Source organism: Marmota flaviventris, chromosome 17, assembly GCF_047511675.1.
Source record: "Marmota flaviventris isolate mMarFla1 chromosome 17, mMarFla1.hap1, whole genome shotgun sequence".
In the NCBI taxonomy this organism is placed as follows: Eukaryota; Metazoa; Chordata; class Mammalia; order Rodentia; family Sciuridae; genus Marmota; species Marmota flaviventris.
In genome coordinates, this window is record NC_092514.1 from 8,234,170 (window position 1) to 8,248,187 (window position 14,018).

At 38.8% G+C, this 14,018-nt stretch overlaps 1 protein-coding gene across 4 annotated transcripts in view; it reads left to right on the forward strand.

The window, feature by feature from the left end:
• Positions 1-14,018, forward strand: part of LOC114082949 (transport and Golgi organization protein 1 homolog) — a 76,058-nt gene that overhangs the window by 23,321 nt on the left and 38,719 nt on the right. For 3 of the 4 annotated variants that reach the window (XM_071603735.1, XM_071603736.1, XM_071603734.1), the window contains exons 5-7: positions 6,732-6,865; positions 9,749-9,835; positions 11,668-12,616. In XM_071603735.1, coding sequence (XP_071459836.1) covers positions 6,737-6,865; positions 9,749-9,835; positions 11,668-12,616 — 1,165 coding nt within the window. In that variant the 5' untranslated portion in view covers positions 6,732-6,736. Of the gene's footprint in view, positions 1-6,731; positions 6,866-8,014; positions 8,163-9,748; positions 9,836-11,667; positions 12,617-14,018 lie in introns of those variants that run through there. The other variant, XM_071603733.1, reaches the window with a different exon arrangement.

Consider the following 14,018-nt stretch of genomic DNA (forward strand, 5'->3'; position numbering starts at 1 on the left):
GCTATAAGTAAAAGTGAATGCTGATTCATCCACTAATTGTATGTATCCTGGTAGAAAGAACTACCACTACCTTATTCTGGCCAGTTGAGAAATTTTCTTCTCATTATCCACCAGACTAGTTAATATGTCTTTAAGGCAATAAGTTTAAAAAATAATGCTGATAAATCAAAATATTGAAAACTCTACAAACTAAGCAGCTAGTTCTTCAGTAACTGGAAGCACTGACTATGCATATAAAATTATATCTGATTATGAGTCAAAGTAAATATCAAGAAGATAATATGCAATTAGATCATTTTGCTATTCTGATTTTTCCACCAATGAATTGTCATTAATTTCTATTCTATAATAAGAAAAATTCTACAACATACCATATTCTATAATAAGAAAAATAAAAAAAAATTAAAACTAGTTTTTAAAGATCTGCTTAAATATTCCAGTATCATGTAACCAAACAACTACTCTCCACAACAACTATGTTTTTATTCAACAACAAACACATTCAGGGGTACATTCCTGGAGTTGAGGATGCATGCTGCTGAGAGGTGGACCTTAAATGCCTTGTTCTCATAGCTTATTTCCTCTCAGTACTATTTATATACGGGGGCTTAATAGTTAATATATGTGTTTAGGTTAATAGTGTAGTATATTTATAATATCATTGGAACCATGAGTTTATCCAACAAATCATTTGTTAACTCTCTCATACATTCTAGGCATTTCCCTAGTCACTGATGTAACAGTAGTGAACAAAACAACTAATTTCCTGCTCGTGTTGGAAATTGTGTTTGAGGTTGGGTTGGAGCAGTCGAGTAGATAAACAAATGTAAGGCAAGTAGTAAGAGAGTCTAAAGTGGTAAGGCAAGTCTGAAGAGAAAGAAAGGCAAGGTGATGGGCTTGATAGTCATGGCAAGAGGCTCTATTTTGTGTAGGGTGGCCAGGGAAGGCCTTTATCACATGAAATGCCACTGTTACAGAGACATGATAAAGTGAGGGGGTAGTTAGCTAGTCAGATGATTTGGGGAGTTAAGGTTGAGGCACAGTTGCAAGTGTAAATGCTCTGAAGCGCAGGGGTGGGCTTGGTGTATTTAAATGGAACTAACAGAGCAATTGAAGAATGTTAGGAAATGGGGAGAAAAGGATGAGGGGAGTCACATTGAATAAGAGCAGTCCATAATAAGGCAGGGCAGTCCATAATAAAGTCATGGCTTTTTTTCCTTTTTTTTTTCCTGATACCAGAGATTGAACCCCCAGGGGCACTTAAACACTGAGCAACACCCACAGTCCTTTTTAAAATATTTTATTTAGAGATAGGGTCTCACTGAGTTGCTTAGGGACTCGCTACATTTCTGAGGCTGGCTTTGAACTCAGGATCCTCCTGAGAGCCTCCTGAGCTGCTGGGATTACAGATGAGTACGACCAGGCCTGGCTAAAGTCATTGCCTTTTATTTGGAAATGGGAAGCTATAGGAAGATTTTCAGCAGAGAGACACAATCAAATTTATATTTAAAAATATCACTCTAGTTGCCATCAGGACAATAGATACTGGGGAAAATGAGGGCAGAAGCAAGGACAGAAGAAGGCTATGGGAATCATTCAGGTGACTTATGATGTGGGTTTGGCCTGTATATTGGCTTAGCAGATGCAGAGGAGTGGTCAGATTCTGGGCATGTTTCAAATGCTTATTTGGAAAGAAGGAAGTCAGAAAAATAAATAAATAAAATGCTGTATAATTTATATCAAATTCTAGAAAATGCAAAACAATCTATAATGACAGGAGATGTTTGGAGACAGAAAAGGAGAGGGGGAGGGATTACAAAGAAGGATGAAAGACTCTTTTGATTTTGGTGATAGTCTCATGGGTATATTCATGTCAAAACTTATCAAATTGTACACCTTAAACATGTGCAATTTATTGTAGGTCAACTATATCTCAATAAAATTATAAAAATAAAGACATAATATTGTCTAATGGACTGGAGTTGGAATGTGAGAGAAAAGAGATCAAAGATGGTTTGTAAGTTTTGGGCTTTGAGCACCTGGGTAATGGGAATTAAATTGTCGTTCTTATTTCTGAGATAGGGAAGACTGAAAGGAGCAGATTTTGGGAGAAAAATGAATTCAGTTTTCAACATGTTATTAGAGATGCCTACTAGATACATTTTATAACATAATAAATACATGGTAGAAAAGAAATGAAGAATGACTCAGACAGTTTCTCTCTATGATCCACTGGTTCTCCAGAAAGCGCAGAAGTACACTGGACCAAAGGGGACCTCTCATGGCCCCTGTAGACAAATGTTTGTGCACACCTTTTTTCCAACGTTTTATTTATTTAACATTATGAACATGGTGGACTACATTCTTTTCTCTAAGTTTTAAAGATTGAGTTAATTTGGGGAAACAACTGATGGGTTCATTGTTGGAGGTTGATGAATAACTTTAGCAGAGACTATAGTAACAAGCCCTTGGTCACAGACAAATGAGAATGGCTCCACCAAGGATGCGAGCATTGCAGACACTCTTCCTTGGGCTGGCTAGCTTGTGCCTTCCCCCCCTTAACTGTACATATCAGTAATTCAGCTATATTATGATTTAAATCAGATTTTGCTCCTCTTGTCAGAAAGTACAACATTTGCTTGTTAGTTGATAGGTTGTGATGAAAAGGAGTCTACTCCTTGGGTTTGAAACTTAGCTCCGTTACTCACTGGATGTGTGACTGCCTCAATTTACTCTAAAATAAGGATTGGAATAGGACCTACTACTACTGTAAGGTACTATTGTTATGAAGATCAAATGAATTGATATGTATAAAACCTTCAGAATAACAACTGGACATAAAGCGTTCAAGAAATGTTAGCTATTAGCTTTCTTCTCTGACAATCGGTTTTGTCAGTTGGTTCCCACTAAGTTGTGGACTTTTTCGGACCAGGACCAGATATCTTGTCTTTTGATTTTCATCTACTCCCACACCACGCTAGGGCTTTGTCCAGCGTCTGGCATGAATGGTAGCACAAAATGAAAGTTAAAAATATGCTGTTGAATTAAATGATTTCTTCCCTTATGGATAAAGATAAGAATCTCAAGATCTTAGCCCCAAGACTACTGTCCATCTCTCTGCCCTCACCTGTCCCCGCCTTAAAAAAAAGCAGGCCATTCATTGTCTCCAGTTTACACCCTCACTTACAGTTCCATTCACCTTCCCCTTTCCTAATCAGAGGGATCTTGGGGTGGGGCTTCAAGGAACCTCTAGGAGTTTGAAGGGGAGGGAGCCTGGAACCATAGACTAGCTGTGACAAGTCATGGGTGGGATTTGGTAGTTCAGAAAAGGAGGTACCCGACCAGGAATGGGGGATGGGAGTGATGGTGAAGTGGAGTAGGCTAGTTCAGGATGGACCAGAAATGAGACTTTGAGGAAAGCCAGAAAGGACTGGTTGGCGGAGTGGGGGGGGATGGGTGGGTGATGACTGGAATCATGCGGAGGGTCGCTTGTGAGGTCACAGAAGCAAAGGCAGGTGATTGGAGGAGAAAGAGAGTCCTAGTTGCCCCGGCAACGACTGGAGGAGAAGGTCTTCAGTTGAGGAGAAGGTCTCCACTAGAGAAGGACGGAGCTCCGGCTCCCTGCATTCTCCAGTAGAGTCTGTGCATCGACCCCCAGATATCCCTGCTGACGAGTCACCTGGGAAAGGCTTAAGCCTTCCCAGGTGCCACCCCTCCGCACCTCTATACCCACCCGCCCCCTGAGGCCCACCCTCACCTCTGGGAGCGTCACCGGCTCCCCGAGGTGACCACAACATGGCTGAGGCGCCAGGGCTGCTCTTCTGGCTGTTCGTGCTCTGTCCGACCTGGCGAGTGCCGGGCCAACCGGACCCGAGCACCGGCCGGCGCTTCTCGAAGCACAAACTCTGTGCAGACGACCAATGCAGCAGTGAGTGCACAGGCGGGCGGGCGGCCCGGGGTCTCCGCGGTGGCTCTTCGGGGCTGCATGGGGCTCCAATCCCGTGGTCCCCAGCCCCGCGGGCTGGGCTAGGGGGTCGCTGGAAGACGGGTGGGGCGCAGGAGTGACAGAGCCTCGGGACCCTGCGTGTGTCCCCTCCGGCTCTGCCGGCGCCCCGGCCACTGGACTCCCACTTGTTGCCAGCGTTTTATTTTTCTCTACTGAGTGAGGCGGGGGTTGGGAAACACGATTCCCCAGGGACAGCTCTCAGTTTATTCCCTTCCAGGATTCGCCTAGGATCTCAGTGGGTGATGGGGTTGCGTGCCGCGTGCCGGGGGGCTCCCCACGCTGTAGCAGAGCGCTTTTCTGCCCCCGCCACAGGGACCTGGGCCGGTGAGGTATCAGGGCAGATGCTCTCCAGGGCTTGGTGGCCCTAATCCCAGCGGCAGGTTGATGGTGGGGCTCCTTGGGAAAGGCTCACTGGCCCCTTCGTCCTTTTGCTGCACTGGGGATTGGGCTGGTTTTGCCTTTTAACAGGGACTAGAGTTTAGGCTTGGGAAGAGCACCGAGTCCAGGCACGCAATGTGTTCCGAGGTCTCGGCCCCGACTCTGCTTCAGTCCTGTCATTTCTGTGCATAGAAACCTCCCTTCATATTTGAGGTAGGGTAGCAGGTGGGCCAATAATCTTTTGCTTTTGAAAGAGGCCAAGGATCTGCACCAGCCACCTGGGAACTGCAGCCTCTTCTGTGCACAGGAAGCGGACAGAATTGCTTCCCAGTCCTGGATTGGAGGTGGGCGGTGGGGAGGATGTAGCCATTCAGATTCAGATGAAGAGGTTTGTTGCAATAACAATAATAAATACTCCAAGATTTTTATAAGCCAATTCAGTTTTAGACTCAGTCGCTAGTGTTGTTGGAACCTCTTTCCTCTGTATATTTACTGGCCCAGAATACTTCTTATGGCCTCCCGCTTGGTTTCTAGTAACCTTGTAACTTGATGACCCTGTTGTCCATAAATTGTAAGCAGTACATATTTTAAAATATTCATGCTAAAAAGGCCAAGAAGTTTACCATTGAGCTCTTTATGCCTAAATTGGTGTTACCAAAAACAAATTTTATAATTTGAATTGTTTGTTCCACTCCAATAAAGAAAAAAGATGTCTCCAATATATGTTAAGCAGTTCCTAGAGGTAACCCTAAGGCTGGAGTAAATAAACACTCAGAAAAGCAAAGCAGCTGCCATGATATTTCCTTTCAGTTTTGGGTGAACAAAATCAGGCTTCCAGCATGGTAAAATGTTTGCTATTCTTTGCTATCAAGCGCTATCCTACATGGGCTACCTGGACAATCTCATCACTGATGCTTCCTCAGTACTAAGACATGGTGTTGGTAAGGTTCAGTGGGGTAACATAACTTGAGAAATGGCCTGTGTCCAAACAGATGTGACCAAACACAACAGGTGGGTCTGTGTTGTGTTGTAGGAAGTAGTGAGGTGTGGATGTCAGGTGTCCTTTTGTGTGCCTTCCAAATAAGTGCTCCAAAAAAAAAAAAAAAAAAAAAAACTAAATAGGTGCTCCATAGTATGCATTATGTTGTCACCTAATATATTACTGATTCGTAAATCCTCTATGACCTAAGGGGGAACAAGAGAAACATTGCCATTTCCACTTGTGATGAGAATTCCCCACCTTAAAGTGTCTCTCACCTTCAACTTGGCCTCTTAATTATATATGAATTAGGATGCTGACAGTTCTGAAAATAGTCCTATTTTAGCTTCAAAAAAAAAAAAAAAAAAACAAGTTACCCTCTCCAAATCTGTGTTTGTTCCTCAGACATATATTTTTATAAAACACACATTCTTGTGTATTTTACTGCTAATTGGCTTTTAGAAAAAGTGTTATTTCCATTTATTCTTTGTGATTTTTACATACATCTATTGTCCATTTCATCTTAAATCAGAAACTGTGTATTTGGTCAACCAAAAGAAAAATGTTGCTTCTACCAGTTTCTAGATCAATTGTGATTCTAGTCCTGCATTTTAAGCATGAAGGTATTGCCTGACCTTTTCTCATGGTTAAACTTGTTCCTTGTCAGATAGGATACCCACTTTTGATTTTGTTTATTAAAAAAAATACGAATGAGAATGTTTTGAAACAATGTTGAATATAGTCAACAATATTTGCTCAGAGAAAATACATTTCCTGGTAATTTACCCAGATCCTGAACACAGAGACAGCAACTCTGCTGCAAATGAAATTTACAGTGTTTACGGCTGCATGGTAGCACTTGCAGCCACTTAAAGGTAATGTCTTTTAGTGGTTAGTTCAAGTTAATTAACCCCTTGGCGGTTCCTGAATATTCTTCCCTCTTCCCTATTACCTCTGCATGAAGCCATACTTAAGCCTGTCCGTGTCTACACTTGGATTTACATATTTGCAAAATGAAGCTTTTTATGATTATGAAACAGAAAAAAATTGAGGCCTGCAAGAACCAAGAGTTTCACTGAAACCAGCCATGGTTGGTGGTAGCCACTTTGGTTTTTATTTCTCAGCACAGAGAAAAATAGAGAAGCTTCCTTTTCCCTTGTCTAATTGCAGGGAATATTGTATTTTATAGCAATAAAATCTCTAAGGATTTTAGATACTTTGAGCAGGTGAATTAAAAGTGATTCCAGAGAGTACTGGAAAAACTTGATTTTTGTTCATAGTGGGATTCATATTTCCTGATGAGTCAATATGGACTGTGAAAAATCAAATCCTAATGTTTGTTTTTCTTTTTTAAATGTTCATATACAGTGTTAATGTATCGAGGTGAAGCTCTTGAAGATTTCAGAGGCCCAGATTGTCTTTTTGTGAATTTTAAAAAAGGTGACCCTGTATATGTCTACTGTAAACTTGCAGAGGTATCACCAGAATGTTGGGCCAGAAGCGTAAGTAAAAGTTTGACAGGTGTTATATTCTTACTTTTGATGGGTTTTTCAGCAGTGTAGATTTAAATGACTGATTTCTTGGGGTCTTTGTAGAGTTAACCTGACCTCTCTGCCAGGCCCTGTGCTCCTAACACGCCTTGGACCTGGCACAGCATAGAAAGTCAGGAGACTTTCTGAAACAGAACTGAACTGGTTGTGGTTGCTATCCCTCACATCAAGTTCCAGAAGGCTCTACACATCATAAAGGTTGTCATGGTGAAAACCTGACAATTTTTAGTTTTACTGCTTCAAAAGGGAAGGATTCATGGACATTAGAGTTAATCCTGTAAATTAAGTCTGAGATAGTAACTCAGGCATGCATATTTAAAGTTGATTTTTTGTGTATTTTACCTAATCATTTGTGCTGTTTTTACTCTAAAAAAGCAGAGTATTATGTTCATTATGTGCTTTTTTTTCCTCCCCTTTTTTTTCTTTTTTGCAACTTCTGGGCCATCCATTTCCTGCTTTTCCTATATTCTATGCCTGAAGGTTCCCCCAGGGGTTCTACTTCCAGCCAGTTGTATGGATCTTCTGATGAAAGACATGACATTGTTTATATCATTCTTTGATATTTTAAATGGGGAGATTCACTAGGAGTGACCTCATTGAGAGACTTATGAGTATTGTCCTTTTCATTTAAAAAAATGTGATATGTGGATTGTTTACTTAAAATAGTAGCAAGGGTCTTTGATGACTGTAGGAATGTTCCAGTTTAGAGACATTCCGGGTTGCATCCCTGAAAGTTCTCACCCTAAATAAAACACCACACAGCAGAAAATAAGAGTAATCCCTATGGGAAAACTAGTTTCATTTTGTTGCCATTTCTGATTCTTAGGGAATGATCTTGAAACATGGTGGCTCTAGGTACAAACTTTATATTATAGACAGAGTCCCAGTTGCAGTACTCCATATAAAGAACCATCTATTGTTTCTTTCAAGTATACCAAATAGGATTGGTAATCTTTAAACTTGGAACTGTTTTTCCATGTACCTAAGTGGCATTTTTCATATAGTAGTCATCTTTCTCCCCTTCTTTGAGCTTTTGGATAAATGGCTTGATTTACATTTTCTTCTGTCACATTGTAGCCTGTTAACTATGTTCATCCCTAGGACTCTTGCCATTCTGGGTGGCAGCACTCATCTTGTCTTCCTGAGGAGCCCTGACCAGAAAGGATCTTTGCCGACTGATGAGTATTTGGGTGGCACTTTGTTTGCATTGCTCCTGTGGCATTCATTTGTCTTCTTTGCCTTCAGTCAGGTTGTGTTTTATCTTAGCTCCCTATAAAGTAAAAACCTCAGTTAGGAAAGGACCCCTGTCTAATCCATCTTCCTTTTGAATATTTCCTTTCAGGGTAGTGGCACTTAAGTACATTTGTTCTGATAGTAGCTTATGCAGAATTTGTTCTCTTGTGGCAGTTCTTTGCTCCCCACCCACAAATCAAATCAACAGCACCTTGGCAGGGATGATGTATGGAAGCAAAATTAGATATAAAAATTATTTCCAGTCATGAGCTTCCATGATTCTGCATCATTTCTTTTTCATATCACAAGAAATGGGATACCACCCAGTGTGTAATTATGGAGCTTTATATAATCTATGGTCTCAATTGACACAGATTAAGAAGAGATAAATGTGTTTCCTTTCTCCATACATCTCTGGTTTCTTTCCCTTTTCCAAATTTAACCTTAATAGAATTTTCAACAGAAGGGAAAATTGTATTTCCCCTCAGACTCGCCTCTCATGTCATGAGTGTTATACTTAGGAAATTAAAAACTCTTTATTTAGTTTTCAAAATGATTTCTCCTTTCGAGTTTTTAGTTTTCATTCTGCAATGTTGTTGGTTTTCTAGAGTCTCAGACTTTATCTGCAGTGATGAAGCTTTTAATTGCTCTGTCTTATCTAATCTTCATGGCAGTATTCTACCACTAATACTGGCTCTCAGATGGTTTCTAGATATAACAAGAACATTCATGAATGGGGATATTTTAGAGGTAGTGATAAGATGCCTTTTTTAATTTTCTTTTTTGGGCATTTGATTTGCCTATCAGTTTCCTTTAATTATTGGCAAGAATCTTCTGTTCCTTTTAGTCAGTAGTTAGTAATAAGAGTGTCTTTCTCAAGGGGAACTTTATATACCTTTTGTACACTTTATGTAACTTCATATAATTTAGCTGTTGGTGCTGAAAATAAATGGCGTTCTTTTCTGCAGAGGATTTATTTTCGGTGAAACTGAAGCTTGATATGTGGTTTCGTATGCATTATATTGTAATTTTATTTTCTCCCCAAGTACTTGTAAAAGTAGATTTGGAAAAAGCTAGGAAAGCATATACTATCAATACATTTGCTATAGTGGTAATACATTTTAGAGATTTTGTATTGTTTTTACTTATTAATTTTCATGACTGCTGTGTATTGGTTAAGAAAGACATAAATATTGGTTTATGAGCAATGCTACAAAATGTACAGGTAAATTCTTGCTAGAGGTTATTTGGAATTGCATTTATAACCAGCTTTGATTTACATAGTTTTAACCATATAATATACAGTAATCTCCTATGCAGATCTTTTATTTACTTCAGAAGTCTTAACTTTATGTGCTCTGTGTTGAGAATTAAGCTAAATGTAAAAAAGAAAACTTCAGTGGTTGGAAATGTTGTTTTAACAGTTCTGTACTTAATTTTTATTTGGAATAATAATCTCAGTGTAATTGTTATAGCAACTTTCTTTCTTGGTTATACCATATACCTATCTATTATGTGTATATTTCCTGCCACTTCTGAGAAATCTCTTGTTTATATTCCTTGTACAGAATTTATTTGATATTTGTCTCTTTTGCACTATAGGTTGGCCATATTTTTGGATACTTTCCAAAAGATTTCATCAAGGTAGTTCGTGAATATACTAAAGAAGAGCTACAAATTCCAACAGATGTAAGTTATGGATTTCTTTTTTGTTCTCAATTGTAAACTGGCTTATAAATCCACCAGCTATATTCAGTTAACTGCTTCTGAAAGTTTTATAATGTGTTTGGGGGGCAATCTAACATTTGTGTATCAGATTTTCATTTGAAATCAGACTACCTGTAAAAAAAAAGTTTGAAAGGCATTCAAGGGTGATTATATTATAATCTGAAAGTTGTCTAATATGTTGAAACAGATATTCTTGTAGAAGGCTGTTTACTCAACTATGGGGCTTTTCTCTTCTGTTTTATATGTGAAAAATAATTTAATATATTTGTACTTGGCTATTAAATTTAAGAGGTAAATAATTTCATTTTACAGGCAAAACTCATTGGATAGTTATTAGACATTTTAAGTATATTTAGGTTAAATTAATAAACTCTAACTTTTATACTAGGCTAGAACTATGTACTTACAAAGGTTTTCTTATTCTTAGTCATATATGGGATCATAGTCATGTTATAGATTTGGAAAAGGGGACCTGAGCGTTTCAGGTGATGTTCAGTCTCAGATCTTTTAAGGCCCCAACTGCTTCCTTTATACAGCATTCCTGTATGGTGCTCTGACTTAAATTGATTTTGTGACTGAAAGGATTTCGTGTTCTAGAATTCTCACTTCAGCTGATTATATTCTAAAGTTTTAAATTGTATAGTAATTGATGCCCACCAACATTGAAACATCTTTGGGCAGCTCTTTGTCGTGGCTGTAGAATATGCAAGCTGCTAGGCTAGGACAGTTCTTAGATTAGATGGGCTGAATGGATAAAGTCATCCTGTTTGTTGCTGTTGTTCCTAAAATTTCTTCATAATCTCGGGCCATAAAATCACTTCTGTTGCTTGTTGGACTTCATTGTTGGTAAAGAGAGTTCTTGGGATTTAAGCTGTGACAGCAGTTCACTGATTACAGAGAACTCATTTGTTTTGAACTCTGCCTTCTCATTATATTTCCCATTACATGCATCCCTCATGGCTTAGAAATGCATGTGATGGGGAGAGGAAATCACTCATCCCTCCTACATTGAACTGCCTCCCCCACCCCCGGAACCCCCGCAGAATATTATGAAGATTTAATTAGGAGATGGAATTTTTTTTTAATTTCCATTCATACTATGGCTCCTTTTATATCAATTTGCTTACTAGTGGCAAGAAGGAAGACTAGATAAATATATAGATAGTCCTGAGAGAGATCTTAGTGACTGTGAAACCCTGATGAAGAGGAAGGTGTATACCTTGTTGAATCTTGTTTTCAGTTTGTTCTTGTGGTAATAATATCCTTAATATCATTCTTTATTCCACCAAATGTACTTGTATCTCAGTAAGATACTTTAAAACTGATTCATCTTTCTCAGTGCTGCAGGATCTTCCAGCTTTTCCTGAGCAAATGATTAAGAGTTAAATTTCTGAAACATAGGTGTAGATATTAAGAGCTGGAGGATCCTATAAGTGATACCTTGCCTTTCCCTACTTATGCTCAGAGCAAATTGAGAGAGACCCAAGAGTCAGGCAGTTGGAGACCAAATTGTCACCATTTTTACTCATTATGCTTTTTAAAGAATATGACCCATGTGAAAGAAAGAGAGAGAGAGAGAAAGAAAGAAAGAAATAATAGACTTTCTAACACTGTAGTCTAGAAAAAGACAGATTTACTCAGCCATAGATGGAGTGAGCCAATGGGGGTTGGAGGAGGGTAATCTGGTTGACCCCAAAGATTCTTTAGAACCAATCCTGTATTTGGGAGCGTGGATGAGTTTGCTTTTGTGACTCTTTGTTATTGACACACTAATGTTTTTCTTTTCCTTACAGGAGACAGATTTTGTCCGTTTTGATGGTGGAAGAGATGATTTTGATAATTATAATGTAGAAGAACTTCTAGGATTTTTGAAATTGTATGATTCTGCAAATGAAGATTCTGAGAAAGCTATAGAAAAAGTGGAACAATTTCCTGAAGTCTCCCAGGACGTTGAACCTGAACCTAAACCAGTAGTAGCAAACTCAGAGCAAATTGAAAGTGCATTCTCAGAAAACACTATGGATCTTGAGGAACAATTTTTGGCTCAGAAGAACCATCCTCATTCGGATAGTCAAACAGATAATGCTCAGGGTGAACAAACTTCATTTGAACCTTTTGAAGAAATACTACCAGATAAATTGAAAGTGCCAGAAAGTGAAAACAACAAAACCAGCAACAGTTCTCAGGTCTCAAACGAACAGGAGAAGACTGATGCTTATAAACTTTTGAAAAAAGAAATGACATTAGACTTGAAAACCAAATTTGGCTCTACTGCTGATACACTTGTGTCTGATGATGAGACGTCCAGAATGGTGACTTCATTAGAAGATGATTTTGATGATGAGGAATTGGATGCTGATTGTTATGCATTTGATAAGGAAGAAGAGGAGAATGAGGAAAGCTTTGGGGAGCTCCTGTTATCAATCTTTATAAATGAAGAAGACATGAAATTCCCAGTGGAGTTTGGAGTGGAGAAATATTTAATAGGTGAAGAGCAGAATTCAAATGAAGAAGATAAGGTTGAGTCACACATTTTGAGCGTAGCAGAGCAAATGCTTGATAATCGTGTGAATGATAATAGAGACATAGGAATAAAGGAAAGTAACATATTTGAAGAGGCTGCAGTGCTTGATGATATCCAAGACTCGATCTATTTTGTGAGGTACAAGCACTCCACAGTGAAGGAGACTGCTCCATTGATAACAGCGAATCCTCTAGAGGAAATCTGGGCTAAAGCTAAAGGTAAATACCTGCCTTCGGCTTGAGCTGGAGAAAAGGAGTTGTTCCATCCAGGTGTTTTCGTGTATTATTGTAAAGTTCTGTTCAGTTTCCATGTGCCTAAAGAAGAAAGGAGGCTGACTCAGGGGCCCCATATGTTCCTTTATTCATTCTTTTGGGCTAGAGCATGAAAGGACATTGCTTATTCTTTTTTTCCTTTAGGACAGTTGGGATTGGTTAGCATGTTCAAAAAGAAATTTTATAAAAAGCTAAAGAGAAAGATATAAATGAGAAACTAATGCACAAAAGTAGACCTGTTAACAGTACAGATTTTATGTTAAAATTATAAAAGGGCTTTATTAAACATAATTTCTTAATCATAAAATACCTGTACTAGATCATGTGGGTGTGGAGTGACTAGCATAACTTTTTTTTTTTTTTTAGAATTTAATCTCTTTTTATGTGGTGCTGAGGATCGAACCCAGTGCCTCACCTGCACTAGGCAAGTGCTCTATCACTCAACCCTAGCCCTAGAATAACTTTTAATGGATAGCTTGCCTGAATTCCCCTCCCCAGCATTCATCTTTTGTGGATACCATGCTATTTCCAGTCTCTTGGGGTTCTGAGGTCCTTGCATTCATATTAATCAAGGATGGAACCAGGATGACAAGCCTTGTAATGTAGTGCTTGACACATAGAACTGTCTTTCAATTAAATATTTGTCAAACTGACAATGAGCCAATATCCTGATAAAAGTTTTCTCTTTCCTGGTTTCATATTTGATCATCTCTATCCATTGTTTTTCAAAATGAAATATTTCAACTGAGAGTATATGATAAGAATTCCAGAAGGACATAAAGCCATTGGAAAATTTACTTCCCAAGAGTGCTAATTTTACCTGATAATTGGGGGAAGAAAACAGTTGTACATTTAATCAAAGCAGATATATTTTGGATAAGAATGCAAAGTACAAGTGAATGTTCAGGGTAGAGTATGAAGCTGTAAAGAGATAATCTTTGCTCTGGATCCTATTGGTCTATGTCCTGAGCTCAGGAAGGAGACAGGTTCACCATTTGGCTCCTAGGTTACTTTGAATATATTTGAAAGGCACATTAGCAAGCTAGACTTACGGAATTCCCTTGTCTATACTGGCTCAGTGAGACCAGCACACTTGTAGATGAAAGAGTTCCTGTTATTTCTGAGCAGAATAGACATTTCACATTTTTGTTCTGGACCAGAATTCTCTTCTGCACATTTATTCATGTGGGTGTATGTTGGTTTGCCAAGGGAAGGTAAGTTATTGAAGCCTCTATCATAATAGGACACCCATAGCACAAAAGTTAATAACTAGAATCAACAAATGGGACTTACTCAAACTAAAAAGTTTTTTCTCAGCAAAAGAAACAATAAGAGAGGTAATAGGGAG